The following is a 27191-nucleotide window of genomic DNA, read 5'->3' on the forward strand; positions in this document are numbered from 1 at the left end:
CACACACGGCCATTTTTAATTCCGCAAAATTATGCTAATTAAACTATAGACCGATAAGCATGACAGGGAAATGTGTTTCCATCAATGAATAAAGAGCATTATTTTGCAATGGGATTGTTTTTCTCCCAGTCATTTTGACGTCAAGTTTTCTTATTGGCTGTTCAATTTTGTTATCGGCCAAAAGCTGGCAATTGCCGGCTAATGGAAACTCTCTCGCTCTTTGTCTCTCTCGCTCTCTTTGTCTCTGTGTTAAAGGGAAGCTTGGAGGCTTATACCAGTTACTCATCATAAACACAGAGAGGGAGATTGCTGGGGGGAGGTAGACTGAGAAGGAGAGCAAGAGGGAGTCGGAGAGAGGCTATTCTTGCTGTGGTAGCAGCAAACTACTGTTCAATCATTTAAAGGATAGCTCTAGCTTCTGGCATTTAACCCATTGTTCTACTTACCCAGAGTCTGTTGAACTCGTGTATATTGGCATTGCTACTGTACTTATGGACTTCCAGTCATTGCGCTAATGCTAGTTAGCATTGGCTTGTGAAACGACATTCATACTGCACACAAAGACATAAAAATGGTATCCAGAAGTTCTGACCTTGCGTAAGTAGAACAAGGGACAGACTCTCACAGTATCTCTTTAATCATTAGTGGGGGAAAATGCACAACAAACCCTAGATCAGTGGGGTCAACATTGGCCTTGCTACCTTGTCACATGGTGCTTGTAGACCAGGATAACCTTTGACCTCTTGGTGATCTCTAGTCCCCGGACCACTCCTGACTCCAGTCATGACACCTGGCTTGTGATAAGGCAATATGCATATAACATTGTGATGGGATGTGGGACAGGGTAATGTTGCTGTAATTAACCCACATTTAGTATAGTTCTAGTTTCACTTGACATGACAGTTGAGTGTCTCACTAATAGGAACATTGAATTTCGACGCTCCTTGATGTCCTGCGTTGCTGTAGTGTAGACAGCATAAACTCCATATGACTCATAGAGTAAGAGTGAGATCTCAGGCAGTTTCCTATGAGCATGGTTCTAGTGACAGCTGTTCTGGCTATTGTTCCCCTGCCTTATTACTCCACACATTAACTGACTCACTGACCCACCATAACAATCTGCACTGCTGCTGCCTGTACAACACTTCCTCTCCTCCCTCCCTTCCTACTTGTCTGTCGCTGAGCTCCGGCCCTCCAGTCTTAAGCAGGAGAAGCTGGGACGAGGCCAGGCTGGCTGCTCCCCTGTGGCCCACAAATAAGGCCAGAGGCATTCACACAGAATACTCTCCAGTCCCCCCACACATGCACACACACACAGCACATGACCACACGTGCCAGCCTGCAGCCCCGGGACCTTGCCACACACCCTTTCACTTACCAGCCTGGCACAGGTTTTCCTCTCCATCTCCCTCTCTGTTTCCTGCTTCTCCTCTCTCCCTCTCTGTCCCTCCCTCTGCATCTACTTTCTTTGTATTTCCCCCTGTAGCCTGTATTAAGGATCTGTTTCTGGTCTGAGTGTTGGTGTTGGTCTAGCCTTAATGCTGGTTGTGTATGATGCTGCTGGGTCTGTCTTACTGGGGGAATGTGCCAGGTGAGGAGAGTGGGTGGGTGGGGCAGGCAGGCAGAACAGACTTTGTCCATAGTCTGAGGGATACAGGGAGGGAAGAGGGAGTGTGAGCACATGTGCTCCTAAATTGAAAAAATGTAGGAGCAAAATGAAAAATATTTATAGTATTAAAGCGTCAATCCGCAGTAGAAACAACAACAAAGGCCCTCCCCGCCACTGTTTTGGTAAAAGGCTGAGGGATGGGACTGGAGAATAGTACAGAGCTACTGACACAAAGCTATGGATGCAAGGACGAACCAGCCGTAATATCAAAATGATAGTTTTAACCATGTTTTGAAGCTATATTGTGTGTTTATATTTTGTTTGTTATAAGTGTATATATTTTGGCTTATTGTGTGTGGGGGGGGGCAGGGGGTAAAATCACGCAAGGTCAGAGCTGCTGCCAAGATTAGGGACCAGCAGAATTTCACAAAAAGACTGGAGCCAGGCTAACAGCAAGCACGTGTGTGTGTGCATCAATGTCTGTGTGTCCTGTTGAGAACATACCTGTGTGTCTGAGTATTCTCAATGTGTTTGAGTGGGAGAGGGTCTGAGCTCTCCTCTCATCATCACTAGGGACTGAAACTTCACCGGCCCTCACATTTTTACCCAGCATTTGACTGGCGGTAGCTTAATGCTAGGGCTGGGTGGTAAGCAGTATTTTAACCAGTATTGATGCATGGAACGGTTTGGATTTTTACTTCACCTTACATAACGTTATTTCAATGTTAGTTGTGTTAATTGTAATATTTATATTATATTTATGTAAATCGTCAGTTCTTACCGTCTTAAGAGACTGCTGAGAACTGCTTATTTTCTAGCAAGACTTTCGCACATGTACTTTTTTTTGCCATGAATAGTGCTTGTGAGGCAGTACTGGCGCTGAAGGTGCTCATTGCGCCCAAGTACTTTTTTGCCATGAATCTTGCCTGTTAGGCAGTGATGGTGCCAAAAGCACCCTAGATATCGGCACAATGCCCCTTGTGGCGAAAGTAAGAACTGCAATTGAATCAATTGAAATACATGGTCATAGAGGAGAATAATTATTCTGATAAAGGAAAAGTGACTGACAGAGGCATACAAAGACCAAAGAATAACACATGAGTTATGGAAAGTTTTATAAAAATTCAAAAATATTTTTGATTGATTTAACAGTATAACAAACTTAAATTAGAGCAAAATCTCCATTTAAAACCACTTGCTATGTAACCCACGGTTTTAGATGAACACCGTCATTAACATAAAATAACTGTCATAGAAAAAATAAGCTGCTTGAAGATGGGACAGCTAGGCATTCATGCAGTTGAGTCAGTTTTTGCGGTAACATGGAGTCTTAACAAATTGATGAAACTTTGTTGCTCCTTGTTGAAACTAGCAAACAAATCTTTGGTTGCCTAGGCAATGCACCCCACAACGCAGCAGCACACATGGTTATAGAATGGATTTGGAACCTCGAACCCTGACAATTTGACTTGTGGGTACACTCGCAATGGCTGCCTGGTATTGTGATGCAATAGTTTCCATGATGTAGAATTTATTCAAATTATGTTAACTGATGTGGCTCATGCAATGGAATGTATTTTTTGTAATGTCAGTTGAGTTGAATCAACAAATCACAGCATGTGAATGGCACACTTCCTGCTTTTACTCTAGGTTAAAGATTGAAGACAATGGAACAAGCTATGCTAGTTAGCAATTATGCCATCATTGACTTGAATAAGGACCCCGTTCTATTCATTCTATTTCTATGGAAGCGCATAGAAACACATTTGGGCTCCCAGGTCTAAGGCACTGCATCGACGCGTGCAAGACGCGTCGCTACAGTACCTGGTTCGAATCCAGGCTGTATCAAATCCGGCCGTGTGAGTCCCATAGGGCGGCACACAATTGGCCCAGCATCATCCCGGGTTTGGCTGGGGTAGAGCATCATTGTAAATAAGAATTTGTTCTTAACTGACTTGCCTAGTTAAATTAAAATAAATAAATACATAAACCTTCTGTTCAGGAGCAAGGAAGAGGAGAAAATGTGCATATATTCGAACAGTTAGGCTATTGTGGAGACCGTGTGGTCATTTGGCTGGACAATTATCGTCATCCAAAAATCCATGACTGTCATAACCCTTAATTCAACTGCCCACCAGCCAGACACCGTTGTTTGGGTTAGCTGTGTTTCTGTAGCGCTCATGTGATTGCAGAGTTTGCAAAACAAATGGCCACTGGATTGACACAAATAATCATGATGTTCTGCCAGGTAGGCATAGGCTGCTTTGTAGTTAACATTTAATTTGCCTCTTCAGAAAGTTGAAGGAAAACACCACTGATGCATTTTGTTCATGTCTTATCTTGGGAAAAATGTATGCATTTTCTAATAAGTTCAATACCTTTTAGTTGATTTCCTACTAAGTTCAATAATTGAATTCCATTTTAATGACTGGATTCCTTGATTCCATCCACGTTATAGGGCCCTACACACATTGTCACACAGCGGGTTAGGGACACAAGCAAGGTGTGTTTGTCCCACTCAGCACAGGGGGGTGAGGTGTGTGTGTGTGTGACTTGTTCTGCAGAACGGTGTCTGAGCACACGTTGTCCACAGTGAAACCCTCTTCACACAATCACTTAACAGCAAGATGGCGCAGACGGACACGGTCACCCTGTTTCTAGCTCCTAGACAACTTTGCAGTATTTTGGGGGGGGGGGTTGTGTTATTTCTTACATAATTTGCTCAGATGACAAAGCAAAGAGGTTTTTGCGAATGTATGAAAAAATAAAACTGACATTTTACATAAGTATTCAGACGCTTTTACTTAGTACTTTGTTGAAGCACTTTTGGCAGTGATTGCAGCATTGAGTCTTCTTGGGTATGACACAACAAGCTTGGCACACCTGTATTTGGGGAGTTCTCCCATTCTTCTCTGCAGATCCTCTCAAGCTCTGACAGGTTGGATGGGGAGCGTTGCTGCACAGCTATTTTCTGTTGTCTCCAGAGAAGTTCGATCAGGTTCAGGTATTATATGTATTATGGATCCCCATTAGCTGCTGCCAAAGCAGCTCTTCCTGGGGTCTTCTTGGGGTCCAGCTAAATTAAGGCAGTTTATACAATTTTAAAAACATTACAATACATTCACAGATCCACAACACACTGTGTGCCCTCAGGCCCCTACTCCACCACTACCACATATCTACAGTACTAAATCCATGTGTATGTATTGTGTGTCTGTGTCTGTGCCAATGTTTGTTGCTTCACAGTCCCCGCTGTTCCATAAGGTGTTTTTAAAAAATCTGTTTTTAAATCTAATTTTACTGCTTGCGTCAGTTACTTGAGTTGGAATAGAGTTCCATGTAGTCATGGCTCTATGTAGTACTGTGTGCCTCCCATAGTCTTTTCTGGACTTGGGGACTGTGAAGAGTCTTCTTGTGGCATGTCTTGTGGGGTATGCATGGGTGTCCAAGCTGTGTGCCAGTAGTTTAGACATACAGCTCAGTGCATTCAACATGTCAATATCTCTCATAAATAAAAGTAGTGATGAAGTCAATCTCTCCTTCACTTTCAACCAGAAGAAATTGACATGCATATTATTAATATTAGCCATCTGTGTACATCCAAGGGCCAGCTGTGCTGCCCTGTTCTGAGCCATTTGCAATATTCCGAAATCCTTTTTTGTGGCACCTGACCACACAACTGAACAGTGGTCCAGATGCGGCAAAACTAGGGCCTGTAGTACCTGCCTTGTTGATAGTGTTAAGAATGCAGAGCATCTTCTCCGCATCTTAGCTACTACTGCACCAATATGTTTTAACCATGACAGTTTACAATCTAGGGTTACTCCAAGCAGTTTAGTCTGGGCTCTGGCTGGGCCACTCAAGGATATTCAGAGACTTGTCCCGAAGCCACTCCTGTGTTGTCTTGGCTGTGTGCTTAGGGTCGTTGTCCTGTTGGAAGGTGAACTTTGCCCCAGTCTGAGGTCCTGAGCGCTCTGGAACAGGTTTTCATCAAGGATCTCTTTGTACTTTGCTCTGTTCATCTTTCCCTCGATCCTAGTCTCCCAGTCCCTGCCGCTGAAAAACATCCTCCCAGCATGACGCTCCCACCACCGTGCTTCATCGTGACGCTTGGCATTCAGGCCAAAGAGTTCAATCTTGGTTTCATCAGACCAGAGAATCTTGTTGCTCATAGTCTGAGAGTCTTTAAGGTTTCTTTTTCTGAGGAGTGGCTTCCATCTGGCCACTCTACCATGAAGGCCTGATTTGGTGGTGTGCTGCAGAGATGGTTGTCCTTTTGTAATGTTATCCCATCTCCACAGAGGAACTCTAGAGCCCTGTCAAAGTGACCATCGGTTTCTTGGTCACCTCCCTGACCAAGGCTCTTCTCCTCCCATTGCTCAGTTTGGCTAGGCGGCCAGCTCTAGGAAGAGTCTTGGTGGTTTTGATGGAGGCCTCTGTGTCCTTGGGGACTTTCAAAGACGCAGACATTTTTTTTGGTACCCTTCCCCAGATCTGTGCCTCCACACAATCCTGTCTCGGAGCTCTACAGACAATTCCTTCGACCTCATTGCTTGGTTTTTGCTCTGACATGCACTGTCAACTGCGGAACCTTATATAAACGTGTGTGCCTTTCCAAATGATGTCCCATCAATTGAAGTTACCTCAGGTGGACTCCAAGTTGTAGAAACGTCTCAAGGATGATCAATGGAAACAGGATGCACCTAAGCTCAACTTCGAGTCTCAAAGCAAAGGGTCTGAATACTTATGGAAATAAGGCATTTCTGTTTTTAATTTTTTATAGCTGTGCAAACATTTTAAACCTAGTCTTCACTTTGTCATTATGGGGTATTTTGTGTGTAGATTGCTGAGGATTTTTTTAAATTCATTTTAGAATAAGGCTGTAACGGGAAAAAAATGTGGATAAAGTCAAGGCTTCTGAATACTTTCCAGAGGCACTGTATATTATGACACCTCTATGGAAAGATGACTGTCACTTACACCGTGTTTTGCGCTACGACCCCCACAAGCATCGCAGGACTCGTCTGAAGTTGGTACTGCAGATATGCCAACGTCCGATCAGTTTTTGCTACACATTAATTTAACACCTCTATGGAAAGGTGAGTCTCACATAGACTCACATACATGTTGGTTGTTTGCTCTAGGATGAACACAAGACTCATCTGAAGATACCCCGATACAAGTTGAAAACATTTATGGTAGTATACATTTAAGTAGTTTAGCCTCTAAAATAAGGGGTTAAATAGGTGTTTAAAAAAATCATGAATGGCTTTCTTATTTCTCAGATACTGTGTAGGACAGATATTTCCCCAAAACGATCTCTTCCATGTGGTGAATGTTATTCAGTACGTTTCTATGGGCTAATGGCATTAACCTCTCTGGGATATGTGGGACTAGCGTCCCACCGGCCAACATCCAGTGAAAATGCAGAGCGCCAAATTCAAATAAATTACTATAAAAATGTTACTTTCATGAAATCACACATGCAATACACCAAATGAAAGCTACACTTGTTGTGAATCCAGCCAACATGTCAGATTTCAAAAAGGCTTTACGGCGAAAGCAAACGATGCTATTATCTGAGGACAGCACCCCAGTAAACAAACACAGACAATCCTATTTCAACCCTCCAGGCGCGACACAAAACGCAGAAATAAAGATATAATTCATGCCTTACCTTTGAGCTTCTTCTGTTGTCACTCCAATATGTCCCATAAACATCACAAATGGTCCTTTTTGTTTGATTAATTCCGTCGACATATATCCAAAATGTCCATTTATTTGGCGTGTTTGATCAAGAAAAACACTGGTTCCAACTTATGCAAAGTGACTACAAAATATCTCATAAGTTACCTGTAAGCTTTGTCCAAACATTTCAAACTACTTTTGTAATACAACTTTAGTTTTTTTTTTTACGTAAATAATACAATTTAAGACGGGATGATCTGTGTTCAATACCGGAGGAAAACAAAGTGTAGCTAGCTTTCAGGTCACGTGCCTCTAACAAAGAGTACACTTCCCTCGAGCCTCATTCTGAACAGTGCTACTTCTTCATTTCTCAAAGGAAAAGCCTCAACCAATTTCTAAAGACTGACATCCAGTGGAAGTGATAGGAACTGCAAGAAGGTCCTTTAGAAATCTGGATTCCCAATGAAATCCCATTTAAAAGAGTTACCTAAAAAAAAAAATCTGAATGGTTTGTCCTCGGGGTTTCGCCTGCCAAATAAGTTCTGTTATACTCAGACATGATTCAAACAGTTTTAGAAACTTCAGAGTGTTTTCTATCCAAATCTACTAATACTATGCATATCTTAGCTTCTGGGCCTGAGTAGCTGGCAGTTTACTTTGGACACGCTTTTCATCCGGACATGAAAATACTGCCACCTATCCCAGAGAAGGGGATTAAAATGGACAGGTGTCTTTGATACAGGTAACAAGTTCAAACAGGTGCAGTTAATACAGCTAATGAGTGGAGAACAGGAGGGCTTCTTAAAGAAAAACTAACAGGTCTGTGAGAGCTGGAATTCTTACTGGTTGGTAGGTGATCAAATACTTATGTCATGCAATAAAATGCAAATGAATTACTTAAAAATCATACAATGTGATTTTCTGGATTTTTGTTTTAGATTCCGTCTCACAGTTGAAGTGTACCTATGATAAAAAATTACAGACATCTACATGCTTTGTAAGTAGGAAAACCTGCAAAATCGGCAGTGTATCCAATACTTGTTCTCCCCACTGTATGAATTACAATTCAGCCTTTTCTTAAATCATGTTTCTAGTCTATTGCATAGTTACAATGTGTAATCATTGATGTCCCAGGAGCAGGAGTGGTAAACACTGTTGACGTCTATAGTTGTAATACATACATGCAGACACAGCATCATTCAAATAATGGAGTTTGATACACCTGGTATTGGATTTGACTGAATAATAAATTTAAAAAAAATTGTCTCTACATTAATAACTAACATTCCTTTCAATTGTACATTTTTTGATTCGTTATGACGTTATAACTACTTACATTTGCTTCCCCTGTGATGTTTTGTCAGCCATCTTTGCTGAAGAAAGTCACCAGGGACGGGTGGCTCACGTCAAAATAGTCATTGGAACTGCTCAATATGATTGGTTTTATAAAAACCTTGAGACCCAAATGCATAATGAGTGCTCTAACTCCCCCTTGTGGTGGTCTGGAGTAGAGGTCGACCGATTAATCGGAATGGCCGATTTAATTGGGGCCGATTTCAAGTTTTCATAACAATCGGAAATCGGTAATTTTGGACGCCGATTTTGCAGATTTAAAAAAAATGTTATTTCAGTTTATTTTTTAAATATTTTTTATATATTTTTTTTACACCTTTATTTAACTAGGCAAGTTAGTTAAGAACACATTCTTATTTTCAATGACGGCCTATGAACGGTGGGTTAACTGCCTTGTTCAGGGGCAGAACGACAGATGTTTACCTTGTCAGCTCAGGGATTCAATCTAGCAACCTTTCGGTTCCAGACACAATGCTCTAACCAGTAGGCTACCTGCCGCCCTGATTCCTATACACATGAATCAAACGTTTTCTAAATATTTGTTGTTGGTATTTTTGTAGGAATTAAACAACTCAAAGTTCTGTCACCACACTTTTGTTGACGTAGCCTAGTTTTATCTACAAGGCCTATTTTATCGGCACCGTTGGCCGACTGGTAAAATATTATGAGGTTATTACAGTGTAGTAAGAATTACTTTAGTTTAAGCTTACCTTTTGACTGAAAGATGCAGCATTGTTCATTTTTACTTCACTTATTGTGGTGAGTTCTTTTCAGAGGGAACATATCTAATTCTCCGCGAATCAATCAAATAGATAACAGGGATCTCCCCAAAGATTGTAAGAGGGGTGCTGTGCCACCTTGTGGACAGGCTGCACCACTATGAAAAAAAATAAAATAATTAAAAGACACCCGGTAATCGCATAATTTTTTGACATGAAATTGTCTCTTGTAGCTCATTTGGGAGAGCATGGGTCTTGCAAGGCCAGGTTTGTGTTTCATTCCCACGGGGGACCAGTATGAAAATGTATGCACTCACTTCTGTAAGTCACTCTAGATAAGAACGTCTGCTAAATGACTAAAATGTAGAATGTAAAAACAGACTTGGTCAGAAACAGATGAACTATAATTGTAGATAGGCCTAACTGTAATTGTAGCTGACTGATTCTCAAGACCCAGCTAAACAAATGTATAATAATATTCTACACAAACTAAGGCTATAGGCTACGTAAAATAACCTAGTAGCCCTACCTTGTAGCAAACAAAATAATTTGCATAGGCTGTAGGCCGTACCTGTTGAACTTTGATTTGTTTCTGCTGAAGTGGGCTCTCAGAAAGCACTTCCCCTGCTACATGCCCCAACATGAGCCTTAATCCGTCTCTCCTCTCCTGTACCTCTACTCATCCTTTCAGGAACTCTGGTTCATCTCCAGCTTGCTAAGATAAGAGGCAGGTGATCAGCTGATCCACACATTCCCAAATACACAGTGGCGTTATCCCTCACTGTCTGTCAACAGGTGACGATGTGATGTCACTAGACAGACAACCAGGCACCCGGGAGGGAGGGGGAGTGTTCCTCAGAGCATTGAGCTTCTGTGTTGTATATGTGCACTCACCTGTCTGTCTGTGGATCTACTTATAAGGAGCTGGGTTTGTGATTGGGGCCTGTTTGTGACGTGTATGCGATGTCAAGGTTTTTACTCAACAGGGTGCATTCTCTATCCATTCCCTGAGCGAGGGTCTGTCTTTTGGTGAGGGGCTGGGGAGGTGTTTATTCCAACTAGGTATGGACTGTTAGGTCCTCATCAAGTCTATGGGAATGTTGTGGCTTTCGGTATGAGCACTTTTACAGCCATTCACACACCATTTGGCCTGGGCAGTGAACTTAATGACATCTGCTCTGGGGTCAGGGTAGAAACTCTTGGCAGCTGTTGGTCTCAACCACAGATCTGGGTTCAGATTGTAACCTGACACAGCAGGAGGATGTTAGGCTAGTAACCGAAAGGTCGCTGATTTTAATACCCAAGCCGACAAGATGTGCCCTTGAGCAAGGTATTTAACCTTCATTTGCTCCAGGGGCGCCGTAATATTATGGCTGACCCTGTTTTTTTTTTTACATATTTCATCCTTAACCAGGATCTCTGTTGGACAGGCAGGCAACTGTAGACTTGTGTGGGTGTGGAGAGCCTTCTGGTGGCTGCTGTTTGTCAGGTGCCTCAGGAATGTGGTGAAGCGATGGAAAATTGAAGGTTGAGTTCAGTAGTCTGCTTGAAACTGATAGGCCTACTACGTACTGAACACAGCCATGTAGAGAGAACTGTTTGAAACGTAGAAAACGTGTGTTCTGTCTGTGTGAAATGGGAGTTGTCCTGTAGGTATGTTTAGGTTACTCCAGCCAAACATTCTCTCCCCTGATTTACTGCATTGACTGAGCTCATCATTGGAACCAACTTTCACATCTTCTCATGCTTTTAAATGAAATGTTGCGCAAAAGATTGGATAGGTTCTCTGCTACTTCTATTGTTTTTAAATTGTTTTAATTGTTAGGACGAAACACTGTGCAGGCCTTTTTTATTGACCTGTATAAGGCCTTCCACACTGTCACTAATTACAGATTCAGAGATTTTCAACAATTGGCCTGAAGCAGGCTGTGCATCACTGGTTTGTCAATTATTTAAAGAACACAATGTGTATTTACTGATTGTGTTAAATATTTTTTTCTGAACATAACAAAAGGTTTCCCACAAGGGAGGGGTGAGGAGGGGGGGTCCTGTGGTATTATTTATTAAGATAGTCTTTTGAAGAGGTTGGGTTTCAGATGTTTTTTGGAAGATGGCTTCAGGAGTGACGCTGGTTCTACCATTGGGGTGCCAGGATAGAGAAGAGTTTTGACTGGGCTGAGCGGGAGCTGCCCTGCTGTAAAGGCGGGAGGGCCACGAGTGTTATGTATGATATTGACCCCACGGCTGACCAGAATTTTTTGGAGCTTGTCTTCCTTTATTGCACTGCAGAGGGCCTTTGTTGAACTGAAGTTATTGCCTAATGCAGGTAAAACCAGGTACATGTTTTTTTCCAGGTCATGTAAAAATGTATCATGATTTCTGCATACATACTTCGGATGGTGCCATCATTGATCGTGTTCCCACGTATACATTTCTGGGCATTTCATTCCACATACATGTTGATGAGTTAAGAAGTAAAAAATGTAAATTGGCAAATTTTATAGGAATATGTCATACCTTACATTGGGGGCTCCCGAGTGGCGCAGCGGTCTAAGGCAATGTATCTCACTGCTAGAGGCGTCACTACAGCCCCTGGTTCGATTCCAGACTGTATAACAACCGGCCATGATTGGGAGTCCCATAGGGCGGCGTGCAATTGGCCCAGCGTCGTTAGGGTGTGGCCGGGGTAGGCCGTCATTTGTAAATAAGAATTTGTTCTTAACCGACTTGCCTAGTTAAATTAATACATTTAAAATGGAAGAAAATGAATAATTCTGTTGACATTCATTCTGATTTTAGACTAAAGCAATATCAATTATGACTGCTGCTGCTTCTGTATTGAAGGCCCTGGACGCTGAATATCATAGTGTTTAGCGCTTCATTACGTTCGATAGGTTCAGCACTACTCTGTATGAGAAGGTATGCTGCCCTGATTTGAGGTCTCCCAAATCTATGCGTTGTGCTCTTTTTGTCGATTTTAAAAGCGCTCTTGTGTAAACTACCACCGTTCCTCACTTTTCTGGTAACCTACAGAAATAGAAGCATCAGACATGATCTCAGGAATGGTTAACTCTAGAGGTCCCTTCGATCTCAACATATGTAGGTAAATCTACCTTTAGCTAATGTGCACCTTGCTTCTGGAATGTCTACAGAGTTCACTGAAGTTGAATGAATTGGTGCCAACTCACCTGGTTAAATAAAGTAAAATAAACAAATGCATAGTGTATACGATTACATAATAATATTATACATGTAGCTTTGTGTATGGTGAATTTGTGTGTGGGTGTTCATGGATTTATTCTGTGCTCATCATATGAATCTAACATGCGCTCTCTCCTCTCCCCTCAAGATTGCAGTGTGAGGAGGACACAGACAGATAAACACATCCACTCTCTGAGCCGTAAAGAAGAGGCAGCCATACCTCAGCTCTCAAGCACAATGCCCATCTGACACACAGCTAGTAAGTACAAGGTGTGTCTGTGTGTTGTAAACTACAGTAGAAGCTCTAATCAGGCTTAGCCCCAGGCAGAATCTGAGCCACGTTAACTTTGTGTTGCTGTGGCAGACAAACGACTGCTCTGTTCTACTCTGGTTGTACGGTAGCCACTTAGACAGGGAGATAATGACAGGCCAACACACAGTTGGAGACAGAGGGAGGAACTGGTGACTAGACTGACATAAGGACAGCTATACCAGTGGAATGTCTGTGTGGTAAGTCTGTGGAAGGCAGCCCTTTGTTACTGTGCTTCGGCTTGGAGTCCAGCAAGCCACACAAAGGCCAGTGCTGTCTGTCTGGCACACAGGGTCTCTCTATGCTGTATGTCAGTGATCTGAACAGCTCCTTATTCCTCATTAGGTTCACTGTCGTGTGTGTGTGGAGGATTTAATAAGAGAAGGGAAGGACACTAGGAATGTTATCAGACAGCTGGCGATTACTTAACATGTCACTATGACACATTTGTTTCAGTACTGTAAGTGGGTCGTTCCACCAATTCATTGCCTTTTGAGAAGTGTAAGTTGTTTAAATTTTTTTTTTTTTAAAGGACGTTTGATTTTAACATTTTCTCTTAACGTTCAAAATCAAGTTTTTCCATCTGGTGGTTAAATAAAAAGTAACAGGGTTGACTGTAACAGGGTTGACTGTAACAGGGTTGACTAACAGGGTTGACTGTAACAGGGTTGACGATTTCATCTTAAATCGGCCATAAATCCCCTTGTAACAGGGAGTGGCAATTGAATGCAAACTTCACATTTTTTTTAATGTCTAATATAATTGAAATAAAATGGAGTCCTTCATCACAGTAAAAAACTGAAAATGAGAACAAGTAATTAAAGAGTAAAAACTGCTTGTTTGAATCCCCTGTATGTTGTGAGTAGAAGATTGTAATGGGCTGGTGATAAGATATTATCACTAATCTCACAGAGAGATGAGACGGCATAAGAAAATGAGTTTTTATCAGTCAGGGAAATCAAAGTGCTAAAAACATGCCGGCTCACTATTTTAAAAAGATTGAGAAAAAGGTATTGGATGAAAAATACCAGAGTTTTGGCACCCGTACGTCCCATTAACGCTACCTACAATTTATTTTATAAATCGATATTTGGAGTCTAATATCGTCCAATAATATTAACGCAATATGCAACTATTGATTAAAATGTATTTTTTAGAACCCTATCGCTAATATCTATTGGAAACGGGGTAGACGTGCTATGCTCGACCCGCTCAGTTTTTCACCACCTACAGATTCTTATTTATATTTCTAATAAGATTTATTAAATTCGAAATGTAGTCTATTAAAGGGCACTTCATTTAATATAACAGACTTTTAAAACATAATTTTAATGCACAATTCCTACTTAAAATATCAAAGGGACGCAAAATGCGCTATTTTCGCGGAACGACCCAGGTGTATGTATGCAGCCATACAGTTATGGACTATAGGGAAACGGCTGTAGTTTGTTGATTGGCAGCATTAAGCCTATAAGTGTGTAGTACAAGCTGTTCCAAGATAGATAGGGCTCATACTAACTTCTCCCAATCCACTCTACTTCAGATCTCTGGCTAATGCCTACCCTAAGCTCTTTCAGCTGTCTCCTACCTACTTCAGAGACAGAATCTCTTCTCGCTCGCTCTCACGCGCTCTCATTTACTTACATACATACATACCTACATACATACATACATCGGAAAGTATTCAGACCCCTTGACTTTTTCCACATTTTGTTACTTTACTGCCTTATTCAAAACAAAACAAAACTGCAACCTACACACTACCCAAAATTGAAAAAGTAAAACAAAAAATATATTATAAAAAAACACATAAAAAAACACATTTACATAAGTATTCAGACCCTTTGCTATGAGACTCTAAATTGATCTCAGGTGCATCCTGTTTCCATTGATCATCCTTGATGTTTCTACAACTTGGAGTCCACCTGTGGTAAATTCAATTGATTTGGAAAGGCACACGCCTGTCTATATAAGGTCCCACAGTTGACAGTGCATGTCAGAGCAAAAACCAAGCCGTGAGTTTGGAGGAATTGTCCGTAGAGCTCTGAGACATGTTTGTGTCGAACCACAGATCTGGGGAAGGAGACCACATTTTGTTTGCAGCATTGAAGGTCCCCAAGAGCACAGTGGCTTCCATCATTCTTCAATGGAAGAAGTTTGGAACCACCAAGACTCTCTTCATAGAGCTGGCCTCCCAGCCAAACTGAGCAATCTGGGGAGAAGTGACGAAGAACCCGATGGTCACTCTGACAGAGCTCTAGAGTTCCTCTGTGGAGATAGGAGAACCTTCCAGAAGGACAACCATCTCTGCAGCACTACACCAATCAGGCCTTTATGGTAGAGTGGACAGACAGAAGCCGCTCCTCAGTAAAAGGCACATGACAGCCCGCTTGGAGTTTGCCAAAAGGCACCTAAAGACTCTGACCATGAGATGTAACCAAGACTGAACTCTTTGGCCTGAATGCCAAGTGTCACGTCTGGAAGGAAACTGGCACCATCCCTACGGTGAAGCATGGTGGTGGCAGAGTCATGCTGTGGGGATGTTTTTCAGTGGCAGAGACTGGGAGACTAGGCCGGATCGAGGGAAACATGTACAGAGAGATCCTTGATGAAAGCCTGCTCCAGAGCACTCAGGACCTCAGACTGGGATGAAGGTTCACCTTCCAACAGGACAACAACCCTAAGCACACAGCCAAGACAACCCAGGAGTGGTTTCGGAACAAGTCTCAATGTCCTTGAGTGGCCCAGCCAGAGCCCGGACTTGAACCCGATCGAACATCTCTGGAGAGACCTGAAAATAGCTGTGCAGCAACATTCCCCATCCAACCTGATAGAGCTTGAGAGGATCTGCAGAGAGGAATGGGAGAAACTCCCCAAATACAGGTGTGCCAAGCTTGTAACGTCATACCCAAGAAGACTCGAGGCTGTAATTGCTGCCAAAGGTGCTTCAACAAACTACTGAGTAAAGGGTCTGTATGCTTATGTAAATGTGATATTTCAGTTTTGAATTTTGTATACCATTTTTATAAAAACCCTTTTGAATTGAATCATTTTAGAAAATGTCACAATGTGGTAAGGTCAAGGGGTCTGAATACTTTCTGAATGCACTGCGTGAGCGTGTGTGTGTGTATACACACAATTGCAGTCTCAAGTTTGGACACGCCAACTCATTCAAGAGTTTTTCTTCATTTTGACTATTTTCTACATTGTAGAATAATAGTGAAGACATCAAAACTATGAGATAACACATGGAATCATGTCGTAACCAAAAAAGTGTTAAAAACATTTAAATATATTTGAGATTCTTCAAAGTAGCCACCCTTTGCCTTGATGACAGCTTTGCTCTCTCTTGGCATTCTCCCAACCAGCTTCACATGGAAAGCTTTTCCAACAGTCTTGAAGGAGTTCCCACATAAGCTGAGCACTTGTTGGCTGTTTTTCCTTCACTCTGCAGTCCAACTCATCCCAAACCATTTCAATTTGGTTGAGGTCAGGTGATTTTGGAGGACAGGTCATCTGATGCAGCACTCCATCTCTCTCCTTGGTCAAATAGCCCTTTACACAGCCTGGAGGTGTTTTGTGTCAGTGTCCTGTTGAAAAACTAATGAAAGTCCAACTAAGCGCAAACCAGATTGGATGGTGTATCTCTGCAGAATGTGGTGGTAGCCATGCTGGTTAAGTGTGCCTGGAATTCTAAGTAAATCATGGACAGTGTCACCAGCAAAGCACCATCACACCACCTCCTTCATGTTGGGAACCACACATGCGGAAATCATTCGTTCACCTACTCAGCGTCTCACAAAGACACGGCGGTTGGAACCAAAAATCTACAATTGTGACTCATCTGAGCAAAGGACAGATTTCCACCGCTCTAATGTCTGTTGCTCGTGTTTCTTGGCCCATGCAAGTCTCTTCTTATTGGTGTCCTTTAGTAGTGGTTTCTTTGCAGCATTTCGTCCATGAAGGCCTGATTCACACAGTCTCCTCTGAACAGTTGATGTTGAGATGTCTTAAATTAACTCTGAAGCATTTATTTGTGCTACAATTAGAGGCTGGTAACTAATGAACTTATCCTCTGCAGCAGAGGTAACTCTTATCCTCTGCAGCAGAGGTAACTCTGGATCTTCCTTTCTTGTGGCTGTCCTCATGAGAGCCAGTTTCATCATAGCGCTTGATGGTTTTTGCGACTGCACTTGAAGAAACGTTCAAAGTTCTTAAAATGTTCCGCATTGACTGACCTTCATGTCTTAAAGTAATGATGGACTGTCTTTTCTCTTTGCTTATTTGATCTGTTCTTGCCATAATATGGACTTGGTCTTTTACCAAATAGAGCTATCTTCTGTATACCACCCCTACCTTGTCACAACATAACTGATAAGCTGAAACGCATTAAGAAGGAAAGAAATTCCACAAATTAACTTTTAACAAGACACATCTGTTAATTGAAATGCATTCCAAGTGACTACCTCACTAAGCTGGTTGAGAGAATGCCAAGAGTGTGCAAAGCTGTCAAAGCAAATGGTTACTTTTAAGAATGTCAAATATAAATTATATTTTCATTTGTTTAGCTTTTTTGGGGGGGTACTACATGATTCCATGTGTTAGTTCATATTTGATGTCTTCACTATTATTCTACAATGTAGAAAATACTAAAAATGGAATGAGTAGGTGTGCCAACTTTTGACTGGTATTGTATATACAGTGCTGCTTGATAGTATGTGAACCCTACAGGGCTGGTCCTTTTTCTGATTTAAAATCAACATTCAAAATCCTTATCTAAATTAGTAATAGAGACATTCCAAGTAAATGACAGAAACAAAAAAATATGATATTTTCATTGCTTATTTAACAAAAGTGGTTTAACACACACATATTTGATATGTGCAAAATGATTTGAACCCCTTAAGTCAATCACTTGGGGAACCTCCATTAGCAGCGATAACTTGGGAGTAAACGTCTCCTATAGCCAGTAATCAGTTTCTGACATTTGTTTTTGAGGGATTTTTGCCCACTCCTCCTTACAGAACTCAGCCAATTGAGTGAGGTTTGAGGGGTGTTTGGTATGAACTGCCCACTTCAGGTCCTGCCATAGCATCTATTGGATTTAGGCCAGGACTTTGACTTGGTCAATCTAAAACACACATCTTCTTTCTCCTGAGCCATTCTTTGGTAGATTTGCTTGATTTCTTTGGGTCATTGGTTGTGGTTGTCATTGTGGTTGTCATTGTTGCCAAAGCAATGTATATGAAGTATGACCAAAAGGAACAATATTTTTGGGCAACAATGTTAATAATTATCATCATTCTTTAAGTTTCATGTGATAAATACCTCCTGATTGAAGCATATTTGGAGTAGTGGAGTAGAAAGTGCTGCTCATCCTCTACCCCACCTGTGCCACAATGTCTCTCCTCTCTTGCACTCTGTCTCCCCGCTCTCCTCTCGCTGTCTGTCTGTCTCGCTCGCACGCATGCGCGGCGCACACTCGCTTTCATACTTGAGGATTACACTGCCAACTGAGCTGGTTAAACTACAGCTTAGTGAGCATCTGTGTGTGTATGTCTGCATGTGTACTTGGCACCTGTATGTGGGGCTAGAGCACTGCTGAATTCCCACATCGGAAGTGAATCTCCTACCACTTTCATCCACAAGGGAGCACTGTTGATCCAGGGTTTTGTGAGCATTGGTCTGATAAATGAAATATGGGTTTACGTTTTTTCTCTCTCGTGTGTGTGTGTGTGTGTGTGTGTGTGTCCAGAGTGCACACACTGAGGATGAGTAGTGCTGTCCTGCACTGACAGACAAATGGTGTGGGAATGATGGACCTCCCCAATGGCCAATCAAGCGTCACCACCGCTGCTGCCACTGCCTCGGAGGTGAGACACGCCCCTTTCCCCCCCTTCTCCCATTCTGATGATTTCATTAATGTGTGTCTGTGCAGGGCTAGAACAAACACTGACATAGAGCGCTATGGGTGTCAATCACCCCCCCATTTCTTTGAGCTTTATGTTTCCCAAGTTCCCTGCCCTAACATGTGTGTGTCCAGAAGAGCAGCAGCTCAGAGTCTCTCAGTGAGAAGGGTTCTGAGCTGAAGAAGAGTTTTGATGCTGTCGTCTTCGATGTCCTGAAGGTTACCCCTGAGGAGTATGCAGTAAGTACCCACCCTGCTGTGTGTGTGTGTGTGTGTAAGGAATAGAGCGTATGTGACATTGAGACACTAGAGAGGGGAATGATGCATCTTGGAAAGTCTTTTAGAAAGAGAGGATGAAGTGGGTGAGCGATCCAGGAGGATACACAGGCACAAATTTCCTCCGATATTCTCAATAGAACGAGGCCATTCTAGAAGCTACAACTCCCAGCCCCTGTTAGATAGATCACCATGGTCCTCCCTAATATCCTAGGCAGTCAGTTTCCATGATGTCAGACAACATAAACCATCTGCCTGCGTAGACTAGACCATTACTCTGTGTAGAGTATAATGAACAGCTGTGATTTACATGCTTTTCCCTGAAAAGCCAAAGGTCCGTATATTATATATAGAAGATTTAGGTCCAACTTCCAACTTGGAAGTTTTTTATCCAGGCTATGAATGGTTAGAACATTACTGTAGCGCAGTTGTAATTTGTAACGTGATTACCCACAGGGCACATACATCAGTTCAACGTCTAGATTTTGTTGAGTTGTCAACTACTGTGAATTCAATGTGATATCAACCAACCTTTTCACCCAGTCATTGTATTTAGTTTAAATGTTGGTTTATTAATTTGTGCAAAGCCAATCAGTTTTCCATGTCCTCACATTGAATTGTTTGATTGAAATGACATGGGAACAATGTTGATTCAACCAATTTTTGCCCAGTGGCTAGTGAAGCAACTCTTTAATGCTGACACAGTCTCTCTAAGAAGGTTTCATACTCTAGGTTCTAGGTATAATTCTAGTTTGAGCCCTTCTTCTCACTCTCCCCTGCCTTGTCATACCCAGCTAGACAGACAGAGGGTGGTCTCTACCTTTTCTCTCCCCCTCCAGATTGAATTTCTCCTGGTTATTCTGGGACTGTTGAATAATGTTTTGGAAGCACTGCCTGCAATGATGAAGCACTGCCTGCTTCAGTCCAAATCTGTTTCCCTAATTACTGCTCTGATGCCTCTCTCTCTCCCCTTCTCTCTCTCTCTCCCCCCCTCCCCTTCTCTCTCTCTCCCCCCCCCCCCCTTCTCTCTCTCTCTCCCCCCCCTTCTCTCTCTCCCCCCCCCTTCTCCCCCCCCCCCTTCTCTCTCTCTCCCCCCCCTTCTCTCTCTCTCCCCCCCCTTCTCTCTCTCTCCCCCCCCCTTCTCTCTCTCTCTCCCCCCCCTTCTCTCTCTCTCCCCCCCTTCTCTCTCTCTCCCCCCCTTCTCTCTTTCTCTCCCCCCCTTCTCTCTCTCTCCCCCCCCTTCTCTCTCTCTCTCCCCCCCTTCTCTCTCTCTCCCCCCCCTTCTCTCTCTCCCCCCCCCCTTCTCTCTCTCTCTCCCCCCCCTTCTCTCTCTCTCTCCCCCCCCCTTCTCTCTCTCTCTCCCCCCCTTCTCTCTCTCTCTCTCTCTCCCCCCTCTCTCTCTCCCCCCCTTCTCTCTCTCTCCCTCTCTCTCTCCCCCCCTTCTCTCTCTCTCTCTCTCTCCCCCCCTTCTCTCTCTCTCTCTCTCTCTCGTGCTCTCTCTCTCGTGCTCTCTCTCTCTCTCCCCTTCTCTCTCGTGCTCTCTCTCTCTCTCCAGGGTCAGATCACTCTCATGGATGCTCCGGTGTTCAAAGCCATTCAGCCTGAGGTGAGGTACAGGACTGTCTGTCTGTCCCCCTGCTTCTCTTCTTACACACCATGATCACTACACACACATTCTCACACCCTATAAATGGTCTACGTGAAAGCCAGTGTAAGCATGTGTATCTGTGCGCTGGCTCTCTGTAACCTTGTAAAGCGAGCTGACAGCTCAGGGATAACCTGTGTTTAGGGTTGGCCACAGTAGACCACTTAAAGCAGCGTACGTCCGTCCGTCCATATCACACCACCACCATGTGGAATCACTCTGGCTTCTGATTGGTTAGCAGTGTAGGGTAGGCCTATTTGTTCCACCTATGCTCAAACTAGATTTATGGCTCTTGTTGCAGTTTAAGTAAGAAATTGAAATAAGAAAGTAAGTAATATAGTTGAGGATAGGATAATGGTTAAGGTTAGTGGTTAAAATGGATGTTGTTGCTAGCCTGTAGAGTGGGACAGTTCTGCCTGCCTGAGCCCGCCAATGATTCAAACTCCAATTAAAGGACGTTTTACTGTTGTCTCTGTTGGTGCCTTTCCACAGCTCTGCTACCAAGGGATTTATGGAGACTTACATGCCCTTGTGTTCTGTTCTGACAGACTGACTAGGCATTTGATGATCTCTCCTCACATTGAACCCAATGTAGCATTCTGGGCCCTTCACTTTTATGACTGATGGAGATGGAAGAAAATGAGAATATGAGAAAAATAGCAAGGATGGCGGGAGAGCAGAAGGGACATTAAATAAGGTGAAATATTGGGTGCAGGGACGAGGGGGTTAGTAGAGGTGAGTGGGCTGGAGTGAGGGGGAAGCGGTACCGATGCACCAAGTTTGGAACCAACAGGATCTTAAACAGCTTCAGCCCCTCAAGCTATACTACTAATAAATAGTTATTTCAATATTTAACCAATAGCTACCTGGAATATCTGCATTGACCCTTTTTGTCTCTAAGAGCTTTCCACACCTGGATTGTGCAACACTTGCACATTATTCTTTAAAAAATCTTCAAGCTCTGTCAAATTGGTTGTTGATCTTTGCTAGACAACAATTTTCAGGTCTTATCATAGATTTTCAAGTAGATTTTAGGTCAAAACTGTAACCCGGCCACTCAGGAACATTCCCTGTCTTCTTGGTTAGCAACTCCAGTGTAGATTTGACCTTTTGTTTTAAGGTTATTGTTCAGCTTAAAGGTGAATTCATCGCCCAGTGTCTGGTGGAAAGCAGACCAAACAAGGGTTTCCTGTAGGGTTTTGCCTGTACTTAGCTCCATTATGTTTACTTTTTTATCCTGAAAAACTCTAGTCCTTAATGATTACAAGCATACCCTTAACATGATGCAGCCACCACTATTCTGGAAAATATGGAGATTGGTACTCAGTAATATATGTTTTATTGGATTTGCTCCAAACATAACACTTTGGTTTCAGGACAGAAAGTAAATTGCTTTGCCACATTTTTTGCCTTATTACTTTAATGCCTTGTGACAAACAGGATTCATGGTTTGTAATATTTGTATTTTGTACAGGCTTCCTTCTTTTCACTCTGTCAATTAGGTTAGTATTTTGGAGTTACTTCAATGTTGTTGATCCATCCTCTGTTTTCTGCTGTCACAGCCTTGAAACTCTAACTGTTTTAAAGTCACCATTGGCCTCATGGTGAAATCCCTGAGCGGAGTCCTTCCTTTCCAGCAAACTGAGTATTTTTGTAGTGACTGGATGTATTGATACACCACCCAAAGTGTAATTAACAATTTCACCATGCTCAAATGGATATTCAATGTCTGCTTTTATTTATTCTACCAATAGGTTCCCTTTGCGAGTCATTGGAAAAACTCCCTGGTCTTTGTGGTTGAATCTGTGTTTGAAATTCACTGCTGGATTGCGGGAATTTACAATTATCTGTATGTGTGCGGTACAGAGATGAAGTAGTCATTCAAAAATCATGTTTAACATTATTATTGCATTTTGAGTCCATGCAACTTATGTGATTTGATTTTTTACTCCTGAACGTATTTAGGCTTATTCAATACTTATTCACTCAAGACATTTCAGCTTTTCCTTTTTAAGTAATTTGTAAAAATGAAAAAATACCCAATAATGTCAAAGTGGAATTAAGTATTGTGTGTGGGGCAGTGACAATCTCAATTTAATCTATTTTCAATTCAGGCAGTAACACAACAAAATGTGGACCAAGTGGCGTGAACACTTCCTTAGTGCACTGTATCTACCTAAATTACCTCGTACCCCTGCATATCGACTCTATACTGGTACCCCCCGTATATAGCCAAATTATTGTTACTCGTTGTGTATTTATTCCTTGTGTGTTAGAATGTTTTTTGAAAATAGTAGAAAAATACAGCGTTGTTGAAGGGCAATTCACTGTTCGTCCTCACCTGTTGTTTACGAATCATGTGACAAATTACATTTGACTTCATTTGAGAAGAGAGCACAGTGACCCACTGTGTTGATAGGGACAGAGACCTCTGACTGCTCTGACTGTGTTTTGTCTCTGATCTTGCACTAATGTGGGTTTGTGCGTGTGCTTGCATGCATGTGTCTGCCTCAGAGTTTCTGTTAGGCGGTAATGGCAGGCTTTTGGCCTAAAAAGATATATGTAAAAGTCGTTAAATAAAATTGGCACAAGCCCCATTGCAAAATAATGCTTTTAGCCTATTAATTGATAGAAATGCATGTCGATGGAAATACATTTGACTGGTCATGCTTATTGGTCTATAGGTTAATTTGCATAATTTAGTGGAATTAAATTGCTGTGTGTGTAGTCTACAGTATATCTGTTATGTTCAGTATTTGTCACACGCGTACAGCGTGCAGAGCCTTTTAGCGGAAAATCTGTCAAACGTCAACGGAAGACGTCATCAGCGCGTCACACACTACTTTGCAATGAGCTGGAGGCAGTAGGATATGCATTTTGAGAACATATACTTTATTGTTTGAAACCTGAATGTTATGAGGCGTGTCTTACCTTGCTTATTAGATCCTCTCTTTCTAAATTTCTAACGGATATTTTCATCTGTCACGTGAAACACTGTCAAAACCACGCATGTGCAGTGCCGTTTTGACAGTGTTTTTCCGCTAATTGAATTGTGACGAACATTCGCACGTAGCCTACTGCCTTGTGTGCGTTGCTACTCTTATGTGAATACATTTGTATATCAACATTTTAAGCTAAACGTTCTCATCTGTTGCATCAGACTCATTGCTTTTTATTTATTTTTTATGTAGCCTAGGCCTACTGGTTTGGTTTGATTTTTGAATTTGGGATCGATCTTCCCATAACTGTCCCAGAGTCTGTTTGGAATAGGCTATTTCTTTCTCCACAAGCTGACCAATAGAATAAGTACACTTTTATACTATGGAGGATTATATATTGACATAGGCTGGTGATTTTGCTGTTTGTTACTTGTCTTGTTGGCTGAGGATATCAGAATTTGTTAAGAAGGACCGCACATCATTGCATCCTCGACTTGCATGTTCTGTTAATATGAATGACCTTAATCTAAAAGTGATTTCTGTCATTCTGAGCACCGTGGGTGGACGCCCTAATCAGTTTTTGCAGCCAAAGCATATGGGTCTGGCAGATTTCTCAAATGTCCGGTAAATTAAAATGTTGCTGGTCAAATGTCCGGCACCACATTTTCCAAACGTAAACACTGGTGTGCGCACATTAGTGTGTGCATAAGTGCGTGTGCGAGAGCCATCAATGTCCTGACTTCAGCTGGAGTTACCACTCCTGTCACTCTCCTTCCCCCTCACATCTAGAATGGAAAAAACGTCTGTGTCCACGGTATAGATGTGTGTCGACTGTGTGTGTGTGCATCCTGTTAATTCACTCAGTGGTTTTAATTGAATCTATGCATATGAAAGTAGTGAATAACAAGACTGGAGAGACTTGGAAGGCTGGGACTGTAGTTAGTATTTTATTGTGACTGATGGACGGACAGATGGACAGTTCTTCTTCTCCTTATCTTTTAGTATCCTATAAAGTGCCTCCTGTTATGGTACTGAAATAAACATGCCTTCTGCTACCGCTCTGGACACTCAACACAGCTGGATCTTTCTGACTGTCTCTCCACTTGGGCCAAATCTTAACTGGAGATGCCGAACTTTAATTTTTACAGAACTCTCTCATTGACGTCAATGCACAGTACACAGAAGTCAGAGTTGCTCATGCAGTACAAAGCCCTCAGTCTCCCTCTCTCCAAGCTTGGATTTAACTACTCAACGGTGAAGAGTTTTAATGGTACATGACATAGCACGTTTTATGCAATAATGAAAGCTGATTAATCAGTTTTTCCAAAAGAGAACTAGGCACGTTGAGGTCTGTTGTTTTCCATGACGTGATGTGTTTGAATTCTGAACCAGGCCAGTGATACTACAGTAGTGTAACTTTAGGGGATTAACTCTGGATCACTTCTCTTCATTAGAGTCCTTCCCCACTGTACCTGTTTTTACCACCACCAGACACTCATAAAGTCGTTTAAGGAAAAATCCACCCCAAACCACCAATACCTATCATTTACAGTGTTGAATAACAATAATATGTGAACAATATTTTTTGTTAACGAGTGTTTAATTTTGGCGTTATAAGGTTGGTAGCAACATGTGAAAATCATTGTGGACATCTTTTGCCTCAAGTCAACTACAAAACCCACAATGCAATACTATCTTTATGGGCTGGCTAGCTTGTATACTGTAGCTACACACAGTACCAAAGTCTTATCAGTATGTGAATAGCTAGTTGGCTGTAAAATTGCCTAAACAAACTGCACTTTCAATTTAGCAGTCTACAATCTCACCATTTTCAATCTGACATGTGTGATAGATGTTTCCGCGATCTAAAAGTCATATTCCGATTACCTCTAAAAGTCTAAGCCGTTGGGGCGGGGGTTTCTACTAAGCTAACGTATTGTTTTAACATGGTCATACCATGGCTCATTTTAGCTATTTGATTTAGAATTTTACAACCCCTTCAGCTATCAAAATACCAATCTGATTTAAATATAGAATTTGGCCTTTGCTACTATAGCGCATAGAAACACATTGAACACATTTATAAATGTCAAAAAGGAGAGTAAAAAATGTATCATAAGGTTTTGAATTTTGTCCTGTATCTAGGGGAGATATACACTACCGTTCAAAAGTTTGGGGTCACTTAGAAATGTCCTTGTTTTTGAAAGAAAAGCAAATTTTTTGTTCAGTTAATAACATCAAATTGATCAGAAATACAGTGTAGACATTGTTAATGTTGTAAATGACTATTGTAGCTGGAAACGGCTGATTTTTAATGGAATATCTACATAAGCATACAGAGGCCCGTTATCAGCAACCATCACTCCTGTGTTTCAATGGCACGTTGTGTTAGCTAATCCAAGTGTATCATTTTAAAAGGCTAATTGATCATTAGAAAACCATTTTGCAATTATGTTAGCACAGCTGAAAACTGTTGTTCTGATTAAAGAAGCAATAAAACTAGCCTTTAGACTAGTTGAGTATCTGGGGCATCAGCATTTGTGGGTTCGATTACAGGCTCAAAATAGCCAGAAACAAAGAACTTTCTTCTGAAACTCGTCAGTCTATTCTTGTTCTGAGAAATTAAGGCTATTCCATGCGAGAAATGGCCAAGAAACTGAAGATCTCGTACAACGCTGTGTACTACTCCCTTCACAGAACAGTGCAAACTGGCTCTAACCAGAATAGTGGGAGTCCCCGGTGCAAAAATGAGCAAGAGGACAAGTACATTAGTGTCATTTGTATGGGTTACATTCAGACGAGTCCCGTGATAGTTATGGGGGCCATGGAGAACACCATCTTATTCATGAGTCTCTTTCCCCTTCTACAGAGTTCATATTAGTTTGTAGCCCAAACGGTTCAGACGCTACAGACCGAAGTAGGCACATCAGCGTTACCGACTCCGGATGAGTCCCGTGGGGTTTGTTGGGGTCAAAGAGCAAAACGGAGGACACCATTGTGTACGTTAAGAGTCCCGTCATTCCATAAGGTGGTCATATTAGTTTGTTCGGACGCTACAGAATTTTTCGTGAGAATGTCTCATGGCCTGACAAACGCTGCTGTAGCTCGGCCACCTTCCACCACAGATGCAGAAGACCACCGTGGGAAGATGCGGTGGATTGAGATGCAGCCCATGCAAAAAAAATGATATCTATCTAAAACTGACAGATTTTCATGTTTTTAATTTATTTATTATTTTACTCTGACTGAGGATTAATCGCAATGCTATGTCATATCGGTGGAATTTCTGCCTGCTTTGAACGGCAATAGCTCAGATACAAATGAAATGACCCGGGGAATCGATAGAACATTGCTCAGAGATACACAAAAATAATATAACATTCAAAATGGGTGAATCTTTCCTTTTAATGTTGATGTCTTGCATCTTAATATGAATGAACAAATAACCGTCATATTTTCAGTCCAATTGTTTCCAAGCTGGTCGTTGGTTAAAGTTGTAATAATAATTTTACAGCAGCAGGGTTTATGAAAGCAGTGACCCTC

The 27191-nt window shown here is 42.0% G+C and overlaps 1 protein-coding gene across 4 annotated transcripts in view; it reads left to right on the forward strand.

Annotated features, from left to right (window-relative positions):
* LOC120052550 (ras-specific guanine nucleotide-releasing factor RalGPS2) overlaps positions 1–27191 on the forward strand; it is a 149732-nt gene that overhangs the window by 32013 nt on the left and 90528 nt on the right. For all 4 annotated transcript variants that reach the window (XM_038999524.1, XM_038999525.1, XM_038999527.1 and 1 more), the window contains exons 2-5: positions 12719–12829; positions 18636–18753; positions 18924–19028; positions 20620–20670. In XM_038999524.1, coding sequence (XP_038855452.1) covers positions 18694–18753; positions 18924–19028; positions 20620–20670 — 216 coding nt within the window. In that variant the 5' untranslated portion in view covers positions 12719–12829; positions 18636–18693. The remainder of the gene's footprint in view (positions 1–12718; positions 12830–18635; positions 18754–18923; positions 19029–20619; positions 20671–27191) is intronic.

The sequence above is a fragment of the Salvelinus namaycush genome, chromosome 8 (assembly GCF_016432855.1).
Source record: "Salvelinus namaycush isolate Seneca chromosome 8, SaNama_1.0, whole genome shotgun sequence".
In the NCBI taxonomy this organism is placed as follows: domain Eukaryota; kingdom Metazoa; phylum Chordata; class Actinopteri; order Salmoniformes; family Salmonidae; genus Salvelinus; species Salvelinus namaycush.